The following is a 25,846-nucleotide window of genomic DNA, read 5'->3' as shown; positions in this document are numbered from 1 at the left end:
ATGCAATATGAGTCTTAAAAGGTAAAACATCCTTTATAATTCAGATTAGCATTTTAAAATGTTTAAAGAAGTAATGACCTAGATAAATAATGCAAGCTTGCCTTGAGGTCCTAGGTATTAGGAAAGGACTCCAGGGAAGCCACAGATTGAAAGCAATTTCAAAGTCTTCAGGATGTTGAAGGATATATGTATTATTTATTTTAAAAATTTTATAGGTCAAAGAAGTAGCGTAATTTTTGTCTACACAGTTATATATTATTACATATACTATTTACACATCTGAAATCATAGTCCTCATAGGAAGTTATCTCAATGACTAACTTTGTTGAGTTCTCTGAGAAAACATTAGATTTGGCAAAATATAGTAAAAAAAAAAAAAAATGTTCCAGTTAAATTCAGTGTTAATCTGCCATCTTCACTTAATACAGAAAGCCTTTGTACTTACTTGCTCTCCCGGAATAGAGAGTCCGTTGGGTCCCTGGGGACCTGGAGGACCCTGGGGGCCTGGAGGACCTGAATCCCCACGAGGGCCAGGGGGCCCCTAAAATACACAAGGAAGAAACAACCACGTGGTCATGTAATACTCATCCAGTGCTAACATCCAGTCGGAAACTTGCCTTCCTAACCCTAAAACACCATCATATAATTCTTCATATAAGAACAACTGGAAAATTAAATAAATTCACAAGAATAGTTAAATTTCCAAAACTCCTATTAGAAGTACATTTTTTTAAAGAAGTAAAATATATTGACTATAACGTATTCAGATATTTATATTCATATACTCATGAGATCAAAATTCAAATGTTATTAGATTTGGTTTATTTTAAGCTAGTCCTGATTTCTCTTAGACTTGGGCTTATTTCTGGAACTAACATGTATATGAATCAAGCAAGGAGCGGATATCCACTGAGTAGATACTCTGTACTGAAGCTTCTTTGCAATGTGTCTAGGTGTAAAAGGCACAAACTTGGAACCAAACAGACCTGGGTTAGCATCCCAGCCTTTCCTAACTGACTTAGCTTATCATTTGTGAGATTGTGACAAAAGCTACACATTATCTTCATAAAATATGCCCCTTAAAAAGCTTGAGGTGGTTTATGGAAGACCAGTGTGAAACTGGTAAGAGGGGCAGGTGACCCCCAGCAAACGCACATGTGGCCGCTCAGCTCTTTCTCTGAGACAGGTGTAAAGCCGAGCAGCAGAACTGTTCCCAACCCTCTCCACTCTCTCATGGGACTCTGCTCCCTGTGGGGTCTTCTGATTGGTGGCTGGGTCACCCCCTGTTTCCACATGTTGCGGCAGAGCCCATAGGTTCTGCAGATCCCCTTGTGCAATTCCTACAGCAGTGACATACCCCTGTACATTTATTTCTCTGGCCCATCATTTTGACATCCAAAGACAAGACAGAGGAAATATATTGCCAAAGGCACACTAAACGTGAACTGACTCGTTCAAGATTACATACCCCCTTAGAAGAAATTTGAACAACCAGACTTCAACATATAGATGAACATTTAAACGCACTCTAAAATATACTTACAATTGCCCCGTTGATACCTCTTTCACCTCTGGGACCTTTAGCACCAGGTCCTCCCTAAAATACATAGTAAGAACACATTTCAGGGTGAATGTAAGGAAAGTAGGAAAAAGATGATATATAAAAATTGTTTCAAGAAGCAGCATATTCTCCAATCAATAATTCTGCAGCTACTTACAAAATACTGAAGTAAAGACTTTATATCCCACAAATAAGTGGGGAAAGGGAATTTTAAAACCTTGTACACCCTAAGTGTCTCTTTTTTACATTCTGAACTTTCTTAATTGTTAGCAAATCTTGACGTTTATTTGAAAATGTGAGGTTTACTGAAAAAAGCAAGTATTACTTAAATACAGTAAAGAGAAAATTCAGCTTTGGAATTATATGCATGCATTCTTCAGGAGAAATAATATGCAAAAAGAAGAGTATCTTGGATTACTCAGAATCTCAGAATATGTAGTTTAGTAACAGGAATTCAGAGACTACTGACCAAAGAAGAAATAAATATGGTAGTGATATCTAATAATGTTATCTTACAATTAGAGAAAAAAATCTCTACTTCTCAAAAACATCTAAGTCACATTGGGATATAATTTTATGATTACAAATATAAATCAGGTAAATCACTATTAATAGAAATTATGGTAATTCCAGTGACATTCTGATTCTGTACATGAGAAGCTGGCTTGTAATTAATCTAAAATTATTTTACATTATTTGTTATAGCCTCTGTATAGTAAATTGGGTATTATGAGAATCTCTGGGCTGTTTCTATGTTAATTAATCATTTTCTTAAAAGAGGCCATTAGGCCTAGAGGAATGACTACCACTTCACAAAACCAGCCCAGCTTGATAAGAGCAAAGGGTTGATTAATGAGTCATATCATTGCAATCTTCAATGTTTTGCCTACACTTTCTTGGTCTCACCTCCCCCATAAATAGATATAGACTTTATCTTCTCATTCAAGTTACTCTGAACCCCAATACTTTCACCCAGAGTTTATATCATCACATATGTAACATCTTCATATGTTATTCCCATGAGATGTCTGCTACATAAGGTACACGTATCCTTGTTCTAAACAAATTGTTCTTGGGCTAGCCACTCAACTGTGGTTCCATAACGTACACAGAAGAAGGTTTTAGGAGATTAAGGAATTTTCAAAAGCATGTGATTACAGATGGAAACCCAGATTCACATCTTTAAGAGAAAAGTTCTTAAATACGAAGCCGGTTTCATTCATTCCTGCATGTTCAAATTTGTTTACATTTTCTTCTTGTATTACTCCACCAAAATATACCACAAAAGTGGTCTGCAATATGGCTTGCTCTGTCCCAGAAAATGCGGATGGCTAGAAGCATTTTATGCAAAAGAATACATGGAACAGAGAGCAGAATCTCAGAGGGAAGTGTGTGTGTGTGTGGGGGGGGGGGGGGTGGATCAACCAAAGAACTTGTATGCATATATGCATAGCTCATGGACACAGACAATAGGGTGGTGAAGGTCTAGGATGGCGGGGTGGGGTGGGAGGGCAGGCTAGAGAAGTCAATGAGGAGGAAAAGGGACATATGTAATACTCTCAACAATAAAGATTTAAATTAAAAAAAAAAAATGATTACTCCAAAGCTTTAAAGGAAAAACTAGGGCTTTTTCAGTTTCCTTACAGCAGGGCCTGGTGGTCCTGGAGGTCCAACGCTGTCCTGTGTGCATGTGCAAGCATTCGGAAGAGCGGGGCATTTTGCTTCATCTCTCTGAAATATTGAAAAGAATGTTTACCTATGAATTGAGGGTAAAAATGACTCCTTATCCCCCACTTCCACTTATCGTATTTCCACAAGGAAATCTGTTTCCCAATGTGCAGAAATAATTTTAGCTATCATTACAAATAGTCTTGGGTTGAATCTTGCTTTGCTCCTTTATGTCTTTATTTCACATTTACTCTAGGAAACCTCACATAACAAAGAAATGTCTACAAAACTGCCACTGGGACCACTGGTTATCTAATCCAGTTTTCTCTAATCTGGTGTTAGAGAAAGGCCCACTTCATTTAGAAAATCTGAAGTCCTTTCCATGGCCTATAAAGCTTTACATGCCCTGCAAAGCACCACCTTGGTCATCCCACTTTCCCCATTCACCCTGCTCCAGCCCCACTGATCTGATTAACATTTCTCAGATATTGTGGCACATTGTGGCCTTAGGGCCTTTGGGTTTACAGCTCCCTCTGGCTCTGGCTCTGGTATCCACATTATTGTCTCCCTCACCCGATTCAGGTCTCTGCTTAAATATCACCGATCACTGAAGGCTGATGGTACTCACTTGGCTGTCTATCCCTTTACTCTGATTTGTTTTTCATCCTAGGACTTTCGCTCTATAACATAGTCTATAGCTACTTGTTAATTCTTTCTTTTCCCCTGCCTTTCACTAGAATATTTACCTTTCACTGCTGTGACCCTAGCACATAGAATAGTGCCTGGCTTATAATAGGTGCTCAATAAATAAATGCACACTCTTCCTGGGGATGTATGCAGTTCAGTGCTTGCCCAGTGCTTCAAATCCATCATCAGTATTTAACTTTGTAACCATTTTCCACTCACACAGATACCATGGGAGTGAGTCATCAGCTCAAAAACAAATACAGTTAGTCCTAAACTTTAGATATCCAGAGAGGTGACAGCTTATTCTATAAAATGCTGAGACTTTATAAACAACAGAAAGGATCTGCTGTAGGTGTATCAAACATGCTGACGCAGCAGGACTTTTCTAACTATGCCTAACACCCTGGCTGCGAGAGAGAATTTACAGATGCGTCTTATCCATCCTCCATTCCTGGCTTCCAAGGTTGGGGTCACTGGCCCGAGCTCTGGTAGCTGATTAGCATGCACAGTGATGTGTGCATCCTGAAGAAGAAGTTGCTGAGTGCTACTTCCTCTCCCAGACCATCCGCATCCGGATCCCTTACTCCCAGGTGGCTAATAAAACTGCCACAGGTTTCCATTCCGTTTTACTTACCCTTGAGGGAATATCACAGCATCTGTCTCTACTGGTCCACACTGGACTGCAGACGATATCGAAATTCTGGATTTGGAACTACAAACAACCAACAGCAACATCAGCTAAAGATGCATGAGAAACATTTTATATTAACATTTCCACATTTTAACCTTTGCCAACTTCTCTGTCTCAAGGGTGCACGTCCTTGGGAGCAAAGGGATCCTTACTTCATGCAGAAAGAATATAAAAGCCTGTGCCTAAGATAAAGAGACAGTAAAGCAAATGCATATGTGAAATCCCCACTTCTGATTCACTTCCTTGGCTAAAAAGAAATGTTTGATTGAGTTTTGTTTTTTAAAGAGAACTAATTCCCTTGTTTAATTGTGAATTTATTTCATTAAGAATTTGAAAATAACACACAGTTAAATCAGCTTTTAATAATCTATCCTTGTAGAAAGGTAAAATTTCAAAATCCATTCCACATTTATTCTACCATTAATGCTCTTTTTTTTTTTTTTTTTCATAAATTCTTACCTAGGGGCTGACTAATAATTTTTTTTAAATATATATTTTTATTGATTTCAGAGAGGAAGGGAGAGGGAGAGAGAGATAGAAACATCAGTGATGAGAGAGAATCACTGATTGGCTGCCTCCTGCACGCCCCATGCTGGGGATCAAGCCTGCAACCCGGGCATGTGCCCTGACCAGGAATCGAACCGGTGACCTCTTGGTTCCTGGGTCGATGCTCAACAGCTGAGCCACACCTGGCTGGGCAGACTAATAATTTTTATGATTACCCTCAGCTTAACTATTTCAATATAGTACTTGTTATTCGCAGAGGGACTAGTTCCAGAACCCCCACAGATACCAAAACCCAAAGATGTTCAAGGCTATGTAAAATGACCTAGTATTTGCATAACCTAAGCACATCCTCCCATATACTTTAAATTATCTCTTGGTTACTTATAATACCTAATACAATGTAAATTCTATGTAAATAATTGTTTATACTATATTGCTTAGGATTTGACTTTTTGGAATTTATTTATTATTATTTTCAATCTTCTGTTGAATCCACAGATACATAATCTGCAGATACTGAGGGCCAGCTGTAATATATACTTTCTATCTTTCTACTTTTTAAAAATAAAACTCTTTTAATAAGAAGGAAAAGATTGTTTAGCTATAACTTATTTTATAACTCTGATATAGTTGTTCTTTTTAAACATAAAATACAGCAGTCAATAGAAAGTCTGAATTTTAATCACAATTATATTAAACTTGCACTTATTGTTTTTTATTGTAGAATAGAAATTTCAACTTTTGAATCTAGGAGAAGAAAATTCTGCCTATGGAAGAAAGCTAAATTAAATTAAGTAAATGTAATTTAAAAATTAATAGAAGCCAAAGACAGCAGACTTGCTTTTAGATCTCTGTGATTATCGATTGACATTTAATATGAACTTCAATGTTCATACGGCTTGGTACAGTGGAAACCTCCATTTAAAACTGTCTCACTAGATAGACCCGTGAATAGGGTTGGCATGCTCCTGCCTCAAACATGCGCCAGTGAACTTGTTAGTAATGCGGTCAGTTGGCTGCTGTTCTACACTGATCTGCCCTCGGAGACAGACGACAGCTCCTCTGCGAGAAAGCACGGGCTCTAGTGATGGTCACAGCCAATGTCCACAAATGCTTAACGTCCCGACTGCACAAATTTGTATTAGCAATTACTCTCTTTGAAGAACAAAAAAAAATGAATTATTTTAGATGTCACTGATTATCCTGGCAGCGATTTGTGTTGTACTCTCCAATTTGATCCTGTTTCAAGATGACTGCATGATGTTCTCTGTTGCCTTGACATCTTATTTTGCTTTTAGCAATAAAACGCATTATTATATTCTGTCAGTAGCATATTTTCTGGATATAACGTTTCCCAAGTTTCAATCCGAACAAGAAATTTAACAATTTAAAACTCACTAAGAAAAAAAAAATTACTTATTACTTAAAAAATGCCCTTTCAATCTTAACACAAGATACCAAGAAAAATAAAAATGTGTTACTTACTGTGGCTGATTTCCTCTCCCCTTTAAGTAGTTTCCCAAGAATTTCGTAACCATCAGTTGTGATATTTCCAGCTTCCTTGATGTCTTTTTCTATAATTTCATAGCAGTCGATGTAAATCTTAACACTTTTTGAGGTCACTACGATATGAACCTATAAAGATCATTTGTTTCCGTTATAAATTTTTCACCACCGAAAAATTGGCTGACTTCTTCATATTTCATATCACAGGTTTAAAAATGTGCTCTTTAAGCCATTGTCATCCCAAATGAAGCATCTTAGACTAAAATCCAAGACCAGGTTGCAATGTCTTGTCATTTGTTAACATCAAATCAAATGACCCGTGTAACCTATCTAGGTCTGTTTCCTTCAGCCACATATACATGCATACTTTCCTATTTTCCCACCATGTACTTTTACTAAGTTGACCAGAGATAATATAGATAAGATGACTCTGTAAACCATAAAGAATTATTCAAATACAAGCTAATAAACTAATAATTTATTATTATATTCAGTAAAACAGAGCCTCTAATGTCTTTCACTGACTTTGCTAAGTTGAATTTTTAATTTGTTTTCTCTTATATTATTTATTGATTTAAAAGAGACAGAGATAGAGACATCGATTTGTTGTTCCACTGTATTCATTCATTGGTTGATTTTTTTATGTGTCCTGAACAGGGATCAAACCCACAACTTGGGTATATCAGACGATGCTCTAACCAACTGAGCTACCTGGCCAGGAATAATTTTTTCCAAATTTCAGTCAAAAAGAACTTTCATACTATATAAATACCTAATACAGTAAGAACTAGCATATGTCTTCTATAGAGATTCAGCTCTAGAAACCAATAGATTAAGATTCAACTTTATTTTTTTGTCTGATATTGAGGACACTAGGAATCTTAAGAAATCTATTAGGACAGATAATTAATAAAACATGTGTATCTCAACAATGTAAAGAATGGTTGCAGGTAATCTTTAAAGTTTACAGTTTTGCTGATAGTTTCCACTTATCACAGCACAAATACTCAAGTAAGCACTTAATGATTATTTTGAAAAGTTCAGCTCAAAGTTAAAAGAAACAGAAGTTCCCTTAAATGCTGTGAGTCAATAAACATAAGAACAATCCCTAGAGATTTCTTTAAACAGTAAATATTTTTCCCACAGAGAATCAGCACCAAAACACTAATTTAGTGCATCTGTAAGTGGTAAGTATGAATTACATATGGCATTTATATAAAAGTAATATATAGCTTACTAAAAATAAAGAAATTTTAAATGCCCACAGCAGAGTCATCTAACATTGAATTCAAGAACAGCATCATACAAGCATTTCCAAGACATTTATTATCTAATAAGAAGTAAAACTTGTTTTCTTTCCTTAATCCCTTCACCCTTTTGGACACAGACAATAGTATAGTGATTGCCAAAGGGAAGGAGGGGTGGGAGGAGGTAGAAGAGGTAAGTGAAGGGGAGATAAATGGTGGTGGAAGGAGACTTGATTTGGGGTGGCGAACACATGCAATATACAGATGATGTACTGTAGAATTGTATACCTAAAACCTGCGTAATCTTATTAACCAATGTCACCCCAATAAATTCAATAAAAAATAAAAATTATAAAAGGAATGCAACCTTATTTGTTGGCTCTTGTGTAAACAATCTCAGAGGTAAGTATTACAAAGTACTTGAAAAAAATTATAGTATCCAGAATTATTTCAAAATCAAGACTTTTAATTTGTAACAAAATCATCCCTAATATACTGGTCATTCAATGTCAGCCATACTAAGCACATGCTAAAAACATGTTTTGCTACGATCTCTTCCGCATGTTTTACTGCACTTTAAACACATGCATATTCACATTTTAGAGTGGGCTCTACATCTGCAGACCATTGTCCTAAGTACTTAGAAACCATTTCTAAACTGTGAAACATTGTTGGTCACAGACCAGCAGAAAAAATAGAAACACACTTTCCAATCCCATACTCTGCCATGCCCTAAAACTTTATTTTTCATCTATTCCTCTTTTACCTCATAGTAGAAATTTCTCACTTGGATATATGTCTTCTGTTACAACAGAATGGAGACACAAAAAACTTTTCAAGAGAATTTTCAAGAATCAATAGCTGTCTACTAGTCCCTGCTTAAGCTCTTTTAGCCTACCTCTTCTTTCCCAAGAGCCCCTGCATGTCATTTCCACTCATTTCCTACTATCGGAGTGCTACTCATTATCCCAAGGACTGAAGGACTTCAGTTCCTGGATTAGATGGAAGATGAAAGAAGAATGTTTGAATCCTTGAATCAGTAAAGAATGTAATAGCCAATAGTGATTGAACTTGTTACTTGAATTGGTAAATAAATGATGTAGGAGAGGAGGTTAAAAGAATGGGATAAGGGAATGGAAGAAGGAAAAGAGTATAGTGAAAGGTGGAGAAAAAACTAATAAAAGAAACATAGTATGGCAAAAAGAAAGAATTTGAGGAGAGAAGAAAGCTTGTAAGAAGAAAAAACTAAGACTACAAATACCTTTCTATAAAGGCAAATAAAGAAGCAATGCCAAAAATAATGATCTTGGATTTGCAATAATTGACTGTCACTATAGACCTCTGCAAAATACTTTTTTTTTTGCTCAAGTAAAATGAAACACTCAATGAAAGTTTAAAATTTAAAAATAAATGGCAATCAGTTGGCTAGTAGAAATTAAATTTCTAATATCTTTAGAGGGTATGGAAGGAAAAATGAAATAGTCCTTTTTAGCAGGTTACTCAAATATAAATTTAATAGGTGTAGCAATGAGCCAAAAAAAGTTCATAAGAACTTTGCCAGATTAATCATCTAATATTGGATGAGGAGAAGTTGAAGCTAATAATATTTGCCAAACTCGAGTTTGCTTTCCCAATGAGGCATTTATTTTATTGCATGCACTTCACTTCATGGAAGTCAATAAACTGTGAAGTGGATATGCCATTATTCTCAAAGAGCTTTGTTTTCTTTCATTGTATTTTGCTAATGTGCACATCGGGATGCTTGTGAGAAGAGTCCCTTGCCATCCTTACTGAGAATTTAATTCATGAATTAGAAAAGCATTCTGGAAAGAACTCAAATTCTCAGGAATAGAATCAGCAAGAAATACAGCTACATCTACTCAAATACAGAAAAGTTCTTCAGTTTTCACTTGAGAATAGATTGAACTGGAAATACTTGTCTTCTATATAGAAGATTAACTTTCTGAGTGTCATGCTGGAGAAATTTTAGACCACTTGTGCAACCAGAGGTATTCCTCCTGCTAACCCAATGGATGAAGAAATACTATTAAAAAGTCCGTTCCTAACCTAGCTTGTTCTTTTCCTCTCTAATATGTCAAACTTCAGTACTTGTGTCAATTAATCATCCTTTAAAAATCTTATAGGAAGTTTCCATTATCCTTGGATGTTGACATACACAAGAATTAATTAAGATAAACAAAAATAGACAATCCCATAAGAGCGCATCTTAGAACTTTCAACAAGATATTTTAGAAAATCCATAGTGTGTTAATGTAAATGTTAATCATATAAATATTTATCTTTATTATATTGGTAGATAGTGATAACCTTTATACTGGCATGTCTGTAACTTTATAACAAACAAGCAAGCAGAAGCAGCTTTATAAAATAATAATCCTGTCAATTAAAATATAATAAAAAATTAAGCATTGGAAATGAAATAATGTAATGGTTCACAATAAAGAGGTAGGTAGAAAAAGTAGTTATATACTAAATGATTCAAATTTTGAAAAGATATTAGCAGAAGATTTTATTTTTAAAAGATATAGCTATATTTTTGCCAATTTAGCATAACATTTTAACAAATAATAAAATAAATCAATTTAAAATATTAAGCTATAGTCTTTTTTCTATAAGTAACTAGATAATATTTACCTTATGAAAACTTCCATAAAATAATGACTTCACTTCTTCTGTGTCAAATGAAATAGTCTGCACCTCACCTCTTGTATCCTTGTTAAAGAATGATAATGTCTTGCTAGAAGCTGTAATTAATACATAATTATTACTAAATCACATGCCTGGTATACTTTATATTGAAAGTATTCATGATGATTCTTTTTTGGTAAGTTGTCTAAAAAATTCAATAGTTTTAGTTGGGATAAAACATGATTAAAATATTTACTAATAAATTATGTTTTTAAAACTTTAAACATAAAAGCATATGTCAAGTAAATATATACAGGGTGGGGCAAAAGTAGGTTTATAGTTGTTGTTATGGAAAAGAATACAATAATTAATGAATAATACAAAAATAAACTCTGTGTTTCTCATATTCACAACTATAAACTACTTTTGCCCCACTCTGCATATTCAGAAGGTTCTTAAAAAGAGAAAAGAGAAAACCTAATCAACAATATGTACACATGTGCCTTAAAATAAGATAAAAATCCTTACGATCTGCAATCACTCCAACTTGTGGTTTGTAGTCTCTGTCTGTGATTTGCCAAATTGCAAAAGGGTCACTGGGAGTTTCTGGGAGAAGTCTGAACAATAATATAATCGTGTATGAAGGAGGGAGTCCATTTGGGTGTAGATCTCTGTGGATTAAACAAATGAATGAATTCACTAATAAAAAATTCTCATCAGAAATAGAGAATATTTTAAATCTTTGGACCAGAATCTTATTATGGGTAGTTTTAGAAGTCATTTGTAATAATCTGGCAACATATTAGAAGGAGAAAAATTTAGGAAAGACATCAAAAGAACAAGCACTAAAGGTCCATTATGTAAGTAGTAATAGATTATTTATAATCTGATAAAGTCACAGAAGTCTGGGAAATTGCCAAATGGTCTTTTATCCTAACAACTAATTTTTTCTAGACACATAAGCAATTGCAAAATTACATAATAATTTTAGAGTGATAAACATTATACCTATGGATATACCTTAAAGAAAACGAATCTCACTAAATATACTTAATTCCCAATGTCAGAGATTATAAAATAGCTTAAGGTTTTAATTTATCCCTCGCTTTCTCTAGTAGTTTTTACACTTCCAAATTCCTCCGTTGAAATAAATAAATCACATAATCTCCAGAAGCTTACATGTTCCCAAAAAGAAAACAAGTAATAAATGTTAAGGTCATGTACATGTGCAAACGTTTAGTGCTGATAAAGGGATGGAATTCAATTAAAAGAAAATGTTTCTTTGCTCTAAGGCTGTTAGACAAAAACATGTGGTTCCATGTGTCCTCGCAGAGTTGACTCTATCATTATTCAGGGGAACCATCGAAGCTAAATTGATGGTGTTCTGTCTGAGACTATTTAATAACACATTATTTCTGAAGGCAGGTAAAAGGCCTTGATCATCAGCTCTCAGACAGGGAAGAACCTATTCTTCATGAACCTTGACAGAGGGCCCAGAATGTCTCTTCAGTTTTTAAGCCCTTGCACCAACCACACCACTGGTACTTCTGGAATATGATGCTGCTCTGCTTCTTAAACATGTATTCTGGGCAAGCAGACATAATAACTTCATGTGTTCAAAAACCTACTATCTTCATAATATCCCATGTTAAAAATAATATCTTCTCCATATTCATTCATGTCTAACCTTGCCCATTTTTCTTCTTCTTTCTCAGTTAACGATTCCTTCTGGGAGGGGTGGGGGGAATGAATTGCACTTATGGTTCTTTTAGCCATAAGCTCTGACTCGTGAGAGGACAGTAAGCTATCATGAGTAAAAAGGTAGGTATTACCCAGCCGAGGTGGCTCAGTGGTTGAGCGTCGATCTATGAACCAGAAGGTCACGGTTCAATTTTCAGTCAGGGCACATGCCTGGGTTTCGGGCTCCATGCCCAGTGTGATTCTCTCTCATCACTGATGTTTCTACCTCTCTCACTCTCTCTCTCTCTCTCCCTTCCTCTGTGAAATCAATAAAAAAAAAATTCTTTTAAAGGTAGGTATCAAATCTTGAGGTGACTGAGAGTTAAATACTGGGACTGAAGGTTTACTGAAAAACCTAAAATTGGTTGACCATCAAAGCGTTAGGAATTTCCAATGTGGCCACACTACAATACGACCTCTGCTTCCTTAAAAGAAATTAGTTTCAGTTTTAGTCTGAATTTTCCGTCAGCTTTCCCAGAGCGTTTCACATTTCAGACAGCATTTTCTGAACCCGTCCTCAGTTACTGAAAGCTTTATTTCTTCGTGTTCTTCGCTCTCTACGTTGCCAAACACATATTTCTCAAGATTAAAATGTTTCCATTCTAATGAATAAAAAATACATATTGGGGTTATGGTTCCCAGGTGCAAACTTGCATGGAGTATAAAATAAAAGATCTAGAGCTACCCGGCAGATAGCTGGATCATCGGCCAATAAAAACCAACCACTGCCTCTCAGAAGGCGAACAAGCAGAGTTGCAAGGCCTTTCATCTTCTGGAGGTTCTGAAACCCTGAAAAGAATGCTGCTCTCCTTCTGCACCTATTCCAGCAGTCCCTCTGCACCACCAGGGAGCAACGTTCCAAATAAGAAGTTGCCTTCCTGTTTAAACAGCCTCCCTTGGAAAAGCATAGCTATGATCCTCGCCTTGAATGCAAAAGGGCCAGGAATCCATAATCCTGCAGAACCAGGATGAGATGCTTAGGTTTGAGAAGAGCAAGGCTGGAGTCCTCATCTCCTGTGTGACCTGGTGGAAGACACTTAACCCAACTGCATTTAAGGAAATCAAGCTAGGTCGTTCATAAGGAGTCTTCTGACCAACCTAAAGTTCCAGGATTCCAAGAGCCTCAAAAATCATCATTGTCAGAAAAAGACCCTCCTGCTGTCACACTTACGCTGTGGGCTGGTTTATGAAGGCGTTCTTCTGAAGCCTGTAGGAGGAGTAGCTGGGGAAAGACCCTGACTCCAAAGAGACGCCTTGGACGGAAGCAAAATTCTTCTCTGTGAGGTTGTATGCTTCAAGCATCTTAAAACCTTTACATCAGAAAATAAAATATTGACGTGAGGTCATTTAAATTATTTTATGGCTTAAATCCTGAAACAAATTAGCCCAAGTTTATAAATGCTTACCTGGTGAGGTGTAGCCATCCAAATAAATGAGAGGGCAATCTGCAATAGACAGTGTTCTTTAAGTATGATTCACCAACACAATATGCAAACATTGTATATAGACACAAATCAGCGATGTGCATATATCAAATAATGAAATTGTTGATGCATTTATAAAAACTAACATTGATCTAATTTTTTGTAATGGATTTCTTGTAGACTTCCCATGTGTAGGAGAAATTATACTATTGACCAGCATTAGCAATGTTTTCTGAACATTCTCCAGCCCAATTAGAATTCTACAATGTTCTTAAGAATAGTAAAATACAATTAAAGGGGAGAAATTCAGATGTTTTTAAATAGCTTAAAGAAATTTTTTTCTCCCACCCAGGAAATTTCAGATTTATGCAAAGGCAAGAGGAGTTTGTTCCTATCCAACCCTCTTCTGTCCTCTGCCAAGCTTGCCTACCAAACATCACATAACAATTACATGTCTACAGCAGTTTTCACACTGGGCGCCCCAGAGCCAGGAATACCAGAGAGTGGCTTTCAGGACCACTGGGAGTGGATATGAGACAACTGTAGTTCCCTGCCCACCTTCCACCAGTACAGCTCCTTTCTGAGTTTCAAGGTCAGTTTTCACAGTAAAGTACTGACCATTGCTTATGATTGCCATCTCTCCCAGATCTCTGAGGATTTAATATAATGTCTAATAGGGGAAACTGTAACACCTGCAAATCATAGCCCTGCCTAGGATCAAACATCTAGACTAGCTGCATAACTGTCTCCATAATCTAATGCCCCAGGAATCAGTGCTAATGGATGGGGAAGAGGATAAATTGACAAAAATAATGAACATTTTGACCTTCACTGTATTTTAAAAGTGGAACTTGAGATCTTGGCATAAGGAGAAAAATCTACAACCAAAAAGACAAATGGGAACCAAATGAATTTCTATGGAGCACACATGTACAAGTCAGTTTTCTCATTGCTCCCTTGAAGCATGAATGTTGACAGAACAAACACTAATTGATTACTAATAGGGGGAAAACCTTCATCTCACAGTAATGCTTCTATAAATGCATTCCTGAAGCTGAAGATTAATTTACTCAAATGTCACAGGCATTGGGATGGTGGGGAAAGGATGTATTAAAACACTCTATTTCCATATAAGGAATATATTACATCTTCAAAGCTTAAAATGGACCTCTGACAAGCACACATTTAACACAATCTCAATAGGAACAATGATTCATAGGGTTCTCAAGGGATTTCCCAGGATCTATTTATGCACAGGCTTGATCCCATATAGGATAGGGAATGGCCTACCAAGTAGTTATTTTTCAAAACAAGTGAGATTATGGTCCCATGTAGACCATGACTTACTTGAGGTGGCAGTTTCACAGACAAATGTAATGAGGTTGTCCTCTATCTTCTCAAAAGATTCGAAGTCATCTACAATGAACACGTGCCGTTCGCTTGGTTTGCTGGCAATATTGGCAAGCTCGTTGTACTCAACATCAGCCACACCAACGACAAAGACACTAAACCCTGAAAAGCATGTTTATAGAGTGAATTACGTCTTTTATTGTTTAAACAACTCAAAATAAAATCTTATCAGAATCGATGCTGTATTTCCTCAGTGTGTAAAGCACATCCTTTTCATTGACACAAACTCTCCTTAATAAATATGCTCTTTCTCCAGGCCTTCCTATTTTCTGGCTTATAAAATTCAATTAATTGGACTTCCTAGAATAAAATCCTAACAAAAGGCAAACATTTTCAGAGCAGAAAGATTAACATAGTGCTCATTTCCTTCCACAGATCTACAGTCCTGATAGACCCAAGAATTCTGCAGCTCTCTTGGGCACCATTAACATTTTAAGCTTATGACTCAGAAACCAAGAATGGGCTCACTTAAAATTTTGATTCTCAACAAACTCAAGCTCAAAGGCAGCATTCTGGTCACTTTTACAATGAAATATATGGCCCAGCCAGCATGGCTCAGTGGCTGAGTATCAACCTCTGAACTAGGAGGTCATGGTTTGATTCCTTGATCCCCAATGTGGGGAACGCAGGAGGCAGCCAATCAATGTTTCTCTCTCATTATTTGATGTTTCTATCTCTTTCTCCTTCTCCCTTCCTCTCTGAAATCAATTTTTTAAAAAAAAGAAATGTTTAAAAAATAAAATGAAATATACAATTCCCACTAGCAATAACTTTATTTATTTAGATAATACAAATAAAGTTTCTACTCCAAAAGCTTGATTTGACTGTTAAAAAAAATAACCATGTAAGGAATTAGTTACCTAATTAGGTATAAATAAGGTAACATAAGGAGTATAGCCCCAAACTTAAGTCAGCTAGGAGCACAAAATATGCTGAAATATGCTCAAAGTACATAAAACAGTAGCAGTAATTTATAAAAAGATCAGTGCAGTTCCATGTAACCAAGAACTTTTCAATCACTACAATAGATAATGCACAACATACCTTGGACCTGAGGGGGCTTCAAAGAGGGCGTTAATGCAAGTACTAGAAAGACCTTGTTTCGTCTCTAATAATCCTAAACAACTCATCCAAAGGGCAGTGTTGCCAGGAGGCACTGAGGATATTTGTTTGCCAAGATGTGCCCCAGAGACGTGTCCCTGAGACCTGGCTGTTCCTCCTGGGCAGTGTACCTTTGAGAAACCTGCTTTGAGCCTGCATCTGCAAGGCTGTGCTAAAGTGAAAGCTTCCTTATGTTCTCCTTGCACAGGAGTCAGCATCAAGACTCCCGTCTGCTATGGCAGGAAGCCTGCTCTGGGATCATCCCATGTTTGCATTCTACAGCCTTCCAGCCGCCACGAGAAATCTAGTTTGCTCATTGACAGACCCTGAATCACATCTTACACAAAGAATATACACCATGCTATTTCTGAGCAATTACCAAACCATTCCACAATTAAACATAAACTAATATTATATGAGTATGAAATACAGATTCAACAGAAACAATGAAGTAAATCAGAAATTTGGGCTTTCTTGAAATCATTTCTGAATGTTCAAAACTGTTAAAATAATGAGTGCAAGTACTAGGCATGGAACTCAGGCCTGGGCTTACCTGACTGCTGGATGACAGAAGCTGCTTTCTTCACCTCGTCCTGTGACCGACCGTCTGTGACCACAACCAGCACTTTGGGGACATTCTTCCTCATGCCACTCTCCCAGGTCAAGACCTTTTCCTTGATAAACGTGAGAGCCTTACCTATAGAGTGTGGCATGAAACATTTTAGTGTCACCTCAATGCAAACCATCCAAGTGCCATTAGCCATGCCCAACTGTTAAGAATTTGAATGTTAGCGTGAGATGGTACACTCGGTTCTTCCACACCAAACACTTTGGAGAGTGAAGGTCTACATATACTCTGATCAACTGTACCTGTTCTTGTGTTTCCTCCTCTGTACCTAATATTCTGGAGGGCCCCGAGGGCTTGGGCCTTGTCATTGTACGTGTTCAGCTTGAACTCAGACTTGACTTCATCACTGTACTGCACAAATGAGACCTGAAAGAAAATGTTGTTTGTGGGGAGGGTAAGTCATCTCTTTTCATGTTTCAGTTTTCCAGTGAATCCTCTAACTGCCAAATGGGAAAAAGAAGTGTCTCAGACCTGACAGAGTATTATAAAGCTCTTTATAGCTAGTATTATAACACTGACTACTGTTGTCTCAGTAAATTATCTAATTTCTGATCTTTAATGAATAGACAATAATTGATATGAAAATACAAATATGCTATATTCATATGGTACCTTTCTCTAGGGTATAGGGAGGGATGGGTAAAATCAAGGAACAATGAGAACACACTATCTTGAACTCAAATGTGGGCAAAGCAATTGGTTCCACAGCCAAGTGCTCCTTCTCACTGACCACATCCACGCTTTAGGGTAATATGAAAATATCACATGTGTGATAAAAATCAGCACTCATCATAAACTTAGTGACAGTGTGACTTAGTGGAAAGAATACAGACTTTGTAGTCAGGAATCACTGGACTGAAATCCTAGCTCTGCCAATTAATGGCTATGTGACACTGGGCAAGTTCCCGACATCTCTGGCCTTTAATTTCCTCCTCAGAAAAATTGAGATAATTATACTTGCTTTCTAGGATTGTTTTAAAGACACATGTAGTAATCATGTATGCAAAATAGTTGGCACATATAAGTTAATAAAATATGATAGCTATTTTTTTATTTTTTATTAGAAATCTTATATTTCTAAAAGGACGGAAAACTGGCTTAGCTGTTGACACATTAAATTGAGAATATAACTGGCCTGACTTTTTACTCTTCTTGGGTTGGAATAATATCCACAAGGTTATTTGAGGATTTGAAATTTAGTATATTCCATAAAGTACTCTTCCATAAAAGAAGACATGATTTGCTTATGAAATTATTTGTGGTTTATGTCAAAATCTCTTATTTTCATAATGTCTCTAAGATGCCACATGAAAAAGTATAAGCTGCCAAAATAAAGAAAAAAATTCATCAACAAGGAATGGGGAGAGAAAGAAAAAGATTTGGAAGAAGAATGATACAATACAGTCCCTCGCCTTAAGGAGTCAATGAGCTAGATAGAAGAGAGTTGCACACAATAATGACCATAAAGAGTGATACTTGCTATAATAGTAACCCAGACAATATCCTTCAGGAGTACGGAATGTCTAAAGCCATCAAGAAAGCCACTCTAGAAAGGGGGGAATTTGAAGTCTTCAAGTTTACAGAATCCAAGAAATAACTAATAATAGCTTTATTCAGATTCTCAGAGGGGCCTGGGAAGAAGGGCTCACCAAAACATAGTTTAGAGCCACTGGACTTAAGTGTTCAGTTCATTGGTTTATTGGGAGTAGTGAAGAAGATTCTCCAATTTACAGGTAAGTTATGGCTATATGATGAATTATTCTTCAAAGCCTCTTATGGAAAGATAACCTTCTCTAAGTTCCAACTCTAGTAAAACAAATACTTTTGGAGTAATTTCACAGCAACATAATTGGCAGTTATTTTAGAAAAACAAATGAAATACCCTTTGAGTCAATAATGGCCATTCTTTTGGTCAAGGTAGGATCTGCAATGCCATGATAGAGTAGGCAGCAGGGTTCCACACACCCACTCCAGTCACTATTCCTCACTGACTCTGCTGACTTAACAGAGGGTGATAATCACAGTGCATTTAATTTCTAGAACATTGGCTGACCTTTCACGGAAGTGTATCATTGTAAGAGTTTTAAGCAGGAAGTTAGTCAGAACCCCCTAAATTATTCAATAGGAATATCATCTAGCCAAAGAGAATACTTAAAGAAATATTTATTTTTCTGTTTACTATTTATACCCAACTCCTTCCCAAAAATACATGTGTAATGAAAATATAAATAACAAAAGTCAAAACATAATTTATAGTGAAAAGTCTTTCTACTTAAAAAGAGAAGTTCGAAGGAAATAGCAAGACATTACAAGTGAATAGCCACCATGAAAAGACACCCACCTGAATTCCACCAGGATTGATTTCATCAAAGGCTCCCACAGTATTGAAGATGAACTTTACAACTTTGTTAAAATTGTCATCCCCGATACTCCAGGAGGCATCAGTCAAGAATACAATATCTGCCTTGGCCCCTTTGCATACTGGGAAAATAAAATTTTAAAAAGGAAGTTCCAAATATCATGAATTCTTTCATTCAAGTGAAATTACACAACTGAGAAATGCAGCCTATCACCTTGCTACTCAAAGTATGGTTCAGTGGCAATAGCATCGCCTGGGAAGCTTCTTAGAAATGCAGAATCCTGGGCCCTACCCCGGAGTTCCTCAGTTAGAATCAGCAACAAGATTCCCAGATGGTTCTTATTCACAATAAAGTGTGAGAGGCACTATCTAACTGGTCCTCAATTTCTGCTCTGGAATTACTCCACCTATTTAGATCCATTATGCAAATAAATGCTCTTTCCTCATGGAACTCTTCAAGTAGCCTCAAACAATAAATGAGGAGGAGAGGAAATGAAAAGCAACAATGTCCAGGATTTAAAAGATTAGAAATTTTGTATATACTTATCAAAGATTTGGTGCAAATAAGGTGTCTTTTAAATTAGGCCACTATGATTATATGGAGGGAAGGAAGGGATGGAATAAAATAAATATCTTTCGTTGAATCTTCAGACTTAAAGACTAAAAAAAAAAAAAAAAAAAATTCTGAAAATAAAAATTTAACAACATTTTATTCTATAAAAATTTAACATGTGGGATGTACAACACCAAGAGTGGACCCAAATATAAACTATAGATTTTGGGTGATAACAGTGTGTCAATATAGGCTCAGGGAGGGAAACAAGTGTGCCACTTTGGTGTGGGAGGGTGATGCTGGGGGAGGCTGTGCGTGTTAGGGTACAGGGTATAAATGGGAACATTATGTACTTTCTGCTCAATTTTGCTATGAACATAAAACTACTCTGAAAAATAAAGTATTAAAAGAACTCAACAAGCCAAGATTATTTACTGAATTTCTTTCAACAACTTAAATTTCAAGAAACCCATTACTGTTTTACCCTATAATAATACACTTTTAACTTTTATCTTATTCAATAGGTTTAAAGAAGTTGTGGCAGGCTAGAGCCTTCTAAGATAAAAGAAAAATACTTTTAAAATCTGACATGCTTTCAGTTTAACTCAGAAAACAGAATGGGCGGGGGGGGGGAATAAGCCAGTAGTTAATTAATTTAAACTTAATTTGATAAACCACAGAGAACTGACCCAAATTACTTGAGAGACCAGCTTTAACATTTTCAAGTAACAATTATGCCTCAGACTTTAGTAAATAGAAATGTTTTAGCTTTGTGTAATCCAGGGCACTTCTCAGATCAGAAACCAGGACTTCCAAAGTCAAAGGCCCAGGAGTTAGCTTGCAGATATACCCAAAAAGATTCATGGATCCTACTGATGCCAGGAGCCCACAGAAACAAAGGCCCACCAGGTGACCATGAACTATGTAAGATATCATGAGACATTAATAGGCAAAATGAAAGAAAACAAGTTCCAACTGAAGAGCTGAAGTAGTTTAGGATTGATTCCATTCACACCAAAATGCTCCTGGACGGGGAGAACAAATTACTGGCAATCTTTTCTTTTAACCTAAAAACTCTTCAACAAGAATCATAAACCAGAAATGTTCTATATGAATTGTAAATTATGTGCAAGCTGCATTAGTCAGGAGGCAACAAATCCCTTCTTACTTATTACATTTCCAAATCAACTGTACTTACCATCTCGAGCGGGTGGAATTGTGGGAGGGGGTGGAGGTGTGGGTGGCTCGGTAGGTGCTTCTGTTGGTTTTACAGCTAGAATTTAAAAAAATAATAATTAGAGAAACACAATAAGTGCACATTTCATAACACAGAAAGTAAATTTTAAGAGCGATTTAAATTCTTGATGACAAATCATGTCTCATTGGCACGGACACACTGGGAATTCTATTGTATCTGAATTTGGTGTCATTGATAGTCATTCAACATTGACTATAGCTATAAAACACAAAGCCGAGATTCAAAGGGTGAATGTAAGCCCTTCAGATAGGGTCAAATGAGTAGAAGTCAATAATATAGATGCCCATCAACTTCCCACTGTCCACTGGAGCCATATCTCCCTCCTTTAGCCCTTTCCTTAAAAATAATACCAACTCTGTAATAGGGGCAACATGGATTTTCTCCAGGTAAAGGTCCTGAACCAGGCACAGACTCCACCTTCAAGAACCTGCCATCATTACATCGTCACTGCTGCCCATACGGAGTAGTGCCTGCTCAGGGGTCACGTAAGTCTCCCGCACCCAGAGAATTCCATTCTGAAGCCTGGCAGACACTCCAGGTTACTCAAACACTTACTGGTGTGTTCTCTGACAGAGACACCAGGACCCTCGAGGTTTGGTGTCTGCACGAAAACAGTGATGCCATAATCAGTATCTGGTGAAAGGCCAGTGAAGCAGTGACTGGTTTCTGACCCACGCACTGTAATTTCCTGTCCTCTCGCTCCTGATCATGACAACAAAGGAAAATGCCAGTGTCATCATCAATTGCATTTAAAGGCATATTATACACAATTTTGTAAACAAAACGGCATCTTCTTTACTGAATTTTAAAATGTTGCTATGAGCTCCAGTTCTTTTTTTGTTTTGCACACATACCATCTGCAGGGTTTAGCTTTAGTCTGTAGGAGGTGGCTGCCCGGTGAGGTGACCATCTAACACAGAATGTGTCCCACCCAACCTGGTAAGGGTTCAGATCTGTCACATTTAAATACACTGCAAAATAAAGAAAGAAAGACAATAGATTTACTTTTTAAATAAAGGCAGAAAAGCATACTTTTAATTATAACAAAATTTTAGAACTTCCACTTGGCTGAAAAAGAATGTCTAAAATCTTGTTGTTTCCTTATAAGAAACATACATGAAAATGTGGTGCAGCCAAAACAGATCTCCCTTTCCATCACTGATTTTCAAGGGGAAAGAAATATCACATAGGCCCTCTCAACACTACAAATGTCAAAGACATCTCGTGGAAAATAAGAAATTTTTCCAAAAGGCAATCTGCTAAGTCCTTAAGTGATTATTAAAGCACTTGGTGATAACAAATTCTATCTGGGCTGAATCAATAATCATGGCATTTCTGTGAAAACTTGCAATTAAATCAATGTATTTAGGTAATAGATGTTTTAACATCAAATGTCAAGAAAAACTATGAAAAAAAATATTTTTTGCATCCCAACTCTAATTCTACAGGATTATTCATGATGAAATGAAATATAATTTTTAATCTTTCAAAATTCAAAATATAATATTTTTGTGAACTAAACATATCTCATCATATACTGATATTTGTATATTGAATTATATTACTTATAGATTTGTTTAGCTGGGCACAAAAGGGTCACCTACTTATAACTAAGGAAACATGCATATGTTAAGAACAAATAACATTGAAACAGGCTAACCTGGTAATTTGTACTATACTTTTTCTCACAACCATGCAAAGACACGTGACTCACATGTAGTGCCTTGATCTGTCAGGGGGACACTGAGTCCAGAATCATACTGAGCATAAACATTTACATCATAAATGGTGCTGGGATTGAGATTGTGTAACGTGTATGATGTCACTTCTCCAACAAAGACTTCCATGGGCTCATTGGAACCTTTAATAACAATCACAAAAATACATAGATATATGTTATCACTAATCTCAAATTTTTCCTAAAAATCAAAATGCCTTAACCTATACTCAAATGATAGTATGAACAGCATTAATTCCAAAGCCCCTTATGCTCTTGTTCAATGTAGCACAAGCCACATTAATATGGTGAATACAAAACTGTAAGCAGAGACTGGATTCTTTACCCTCTGATTTTCGAAGCATAGCACAGTACCTGGAATGTAGCAGGTATGTAATCACTGTTTCTTTAATGAGTTAATCAATCACACAAACAACTACCTTAGAATCTCAAGCCTTTTCTCTGAGCCTCCTTTGCCAGCATTGTGCTTTGCCCATAGTAGGTGCTAATTAACATCTTTAATGTAGAGATGATTTAAGAACATCCATCTTGGACCTCATTCCATAAGCTTAGTGACAGAAGGTCCACAGTTACTAACATCTCTTCCTCCTTTAAGTTCTCTCTCCATTTCTTACACAAGCTCACCTTCCCTTTCTCTTCCTTCTCTACGTTTTGTTTTTCTAGGAAAAATTTCTAGCTCATGCCATTCCTAGTACATGGAAGACGCCCTAGTAAATTTGGTACAAAGAGTATTTTCTTCCACTGTTCTAAGCATGTAGACAAAATAGAAATACAGCAAATAATTTAATAAAGGTTTTATCCAGGATCAATGGGAAATTGAAAGCAAGCCTGTCATAAATTAAACTAAAATACATATGTCCCAAAAGGAATAAAACCTTGACATCATGGGAAAAATACATAAGTTTGTATTGATTAAATATACATTTTTTCATAATCATAATAACATGGAATGTCTGAACACAAACACCTTCAATTTGTGCAACTTGATGGACCAGATAAAATTTTCAGTCATGCAAATTAACGAAAATCTCACCTATACCCATAGTAACAATGATACTAGAAATCATTGGCTTAAAATGCTATTTCCAGAAACATACCTCTGATCAAAGAAGACTTGATATGAGAACTGAATTGTCAGTAGAATCTAACCATAGGGAATGGAACAAAGAATACCCTCATACCCAAATAACTCCCCTGTGCATTTATATGGTGATAAAGGTGTTTTCTTACCCACTGGCTTATACACAATTTTATATCCAAGAACCGGAGAGGGCGAAGGATCCCAAGATACCCTGAATCTTGTATACCATTCATCAGAGATGTGTATGTTCTGAGGTGGAAGTAGTCCCACTGCAAACAAATATTGACACATGTTACTGACCTTTTATTGATACACAGGAAGAGCAAAGAACTTGATGAGTATAAATTATAAGTATTAATAGTACAATCCCATGAGTGAAAATTAATAAAATCCCATAAGTTCCTTATTCAGAAAACAAAAGATATTAAAATATTCAACAGAAAGCTTAGGGGGTTTTCCAAATTCAAACTGCAACTCAAATGGACTCAGGAACTGGTGATTTCCAGAGCTGGTATGTTATATGATGTAGAATGACAGAAAACAGGAAATCTCATACCACTTTTAGAATGTTAGAGATTACAGAATATTAGAGCCAGCAAGCAATTTAGACTCTATCTAGTCCAACCACATAATCACATAAATAAGATATGATTTGCCCAAGTCCACAGAGCTAGCTCGTGACTAAGATGGGTTCTTTCCCAGCACCATTCTACTCTCCATGAACAAATCCTCAAACCTTCACAGGCGATTCCTCCAACTCCACGAGCTAAAAAGCAACGCTGCGAGGCTGCATGGTAAGTAGCTGCTGAGTTATTATTCATAGAATTACACAAATAAGAAATTCACCTTGAAAAACTTCTTCAGAACAACTAGAAATGGCTTTGAGCCTTCCTGGAAAATTCAATATCTAGGAAATATTTTTTTAAAAAATATATTGTGATAAGCACAAAATTCTGAAATATGCTATTTCCCCTGAAAAATACCAAAATATATTCTAAAACCTAAGGGGATGTTTTAAAAATGGGAAGTTGTTAAATTAAATCATCTTGATTTTAAATTCAAATCACTAAACTGAGTCTCCTTTGACTCTGTCCTATAGACAATAGGTATCAATAAATATATAAACTCCTGGTCTTGGGAGACTGAGCTGAAACCACTCTAGTCTTGCTTTTCTCTTAAGAGTTTTCGACTCATCTAGGGGAAATAATGAACAACATAAACTGATGAACAAAAACAGACCCGGAGACAGGGAAGCATCGATCAGACTGTCAAACCTCAGAGGGAAGGGAGGGGAGGGTGGGGGTAAGGGGGAGAGATCAACCAAACGACTTGTATGCATGCATATAAGCCTAACCAGTGGTCACGGACAACAGGGGGGTGGGGGCATGTGTGGGGAAAGGTTTGGGGTGGGAATGGGGGGATGAGGACAAATATGTGATACCTTAATCAATAAAAAAATTTTTTAAAAAAGAGCTTTCGAATGGTAGGTCTTTCAAATTCTGTAGTGTTGCTAAGGTCATTTAAGCACAAAAAGAGTTTGGGCAACTGAGCATAGTAAGGATCCTGAAATCACGCTGAACGAAGTAAAATAAAAAAAGGATTGCCAATACTTACCAGTAACAGAAACCAGATCTATAGACCAGCATGCCTTTATGCTGAAGCAGTGGCTCTCAGTCTTGGCTGCACATTGGAGCATCGGCAGGTCCATCCCAGTTACATCAGTAACTCTGGGACTGGCTCCCAGGCAAAGCAATTTTTAAAGCTTCTCAGGTGATTCCAATGAGCAACCAAACTGGAGAACCTTTGCTAAACCCCAAGCAACTGCCACCAGTGTAGGCTAGAAAAGGGGGCGGGTCTCAGCACTGGTAATTCTTTGTAAAGTACTTGGTACAATAGAAAAAAATATTTTTGTAAAAAAGCTACTTTTGTAAAGAGAGAAAGTAAATGCTAAGCATGTCGATTATTTTTGACTTAAGATGCTATCATGATGGAATGTTTTTTTGCTGATACTAAACTGACTTATCAGCTACAGGCTTAA

At 36.5% G+C, this 25,846-nt stretch overlaps 1 protein-coding gene across 1 annotated transcript in view; it reads right to left on the bottom strand.

Annotated features, from left to right (window-relative positions):
- Nucleotides 1-25,846, bottom strand: part of COL12A1 (collagen type XII alpha 1 chain) — a 111,920-nt gene that overhangs the window by 18,200 nt on the left and 67,874 nt on the right. The window contains exons 39-56 of the mRNA XM_080665369.1: nucleotides 23,958-24,077; nucleotides 22,704-22,850; nucleotides 21,844-21,960; nucleotides 21,545-21,691; nucleotides 20,930-21,004; nucleotides 19,161-19,300; nucleotides 17,062-17,185; nucleotides 16,745-16,888; nucleotides 15,028-15,192; nucleotides 13,663-13,701; nucleotides 13,428-13,566; nucleotides 11,045-11,187; nucleotides 10,523-10,632; nucleotides 6,600-6,749; nucleotides 4,551-4,628; nucleotides 3,206-3,292; nucleotides 1,544-1,597; nucleotides 446-541 (exon numbers count right to left, since the gene is read on the bottom strand). Coding sequence (XP_080521495.1) covers nucleotides 446-541; nucleotides 1,544-1,597; nucleotides 3,206-3,292; nucleotides 4,551-4,628; nucleotides 6,600-6,749; nucleotides 10,523-10,632; nucleotides 11,045-11,187; nucleotides 13,428-13,566; nucleotides 13,663-13,701; nucleotides 15,028-15,192; nucleotides 16,745-16,888; nucleotides 17,062-17,185; nucleotides 19,161-19,300; nucleotides 20,930-21,004; nucleotides 21,545-21,691; nucleotides 21,844-21,960; nucleotides 22,704-22,850; nucleotides 23,958-24,077 — 2,075 coding nt within the window. The remainder of the gene's footprint in view (nucleotides 1-445; nucleotides 542-1,543; nucleotides 1,598-3,205; nucleotides 3,293-4,550; nucleotides 4,629-6,599; nucleotides 6,750-10,522; nucleotides 10,633-11,044; nucleotides 11,188-13,427; nucleotides 13,567-13,662; nucleotides 13,702-15,027; nucleotides 15,193-16,744; nucleotides 16,889-17,061; nucleotides 17,186-19,160; nucleotides 19,301-20,929; nucleotides 21,005-21,544; nucleotides 21,692-21,843; nucleotides 21,961-22,703; nucleotides 22,851-23,957; nucleotides 24,078-25,846) is intronic.

The sequence above is a fragment of the Plecotus auritus genome (assembly GCF_963455305.1).
Source record: "Plecotus auritus genome assembly, chromosome: 4".
Classification (NCBI taxonomy): domain Eukaryota; kingdom Metazoa; phylum Chordata; class Mammalia; order Chiroptera; family Vespertilionidae; genus Plecotus; species Plecotus auritus.
This window is presented reverse-complemented; position numbering and strand designations above follow the sequence as displayed.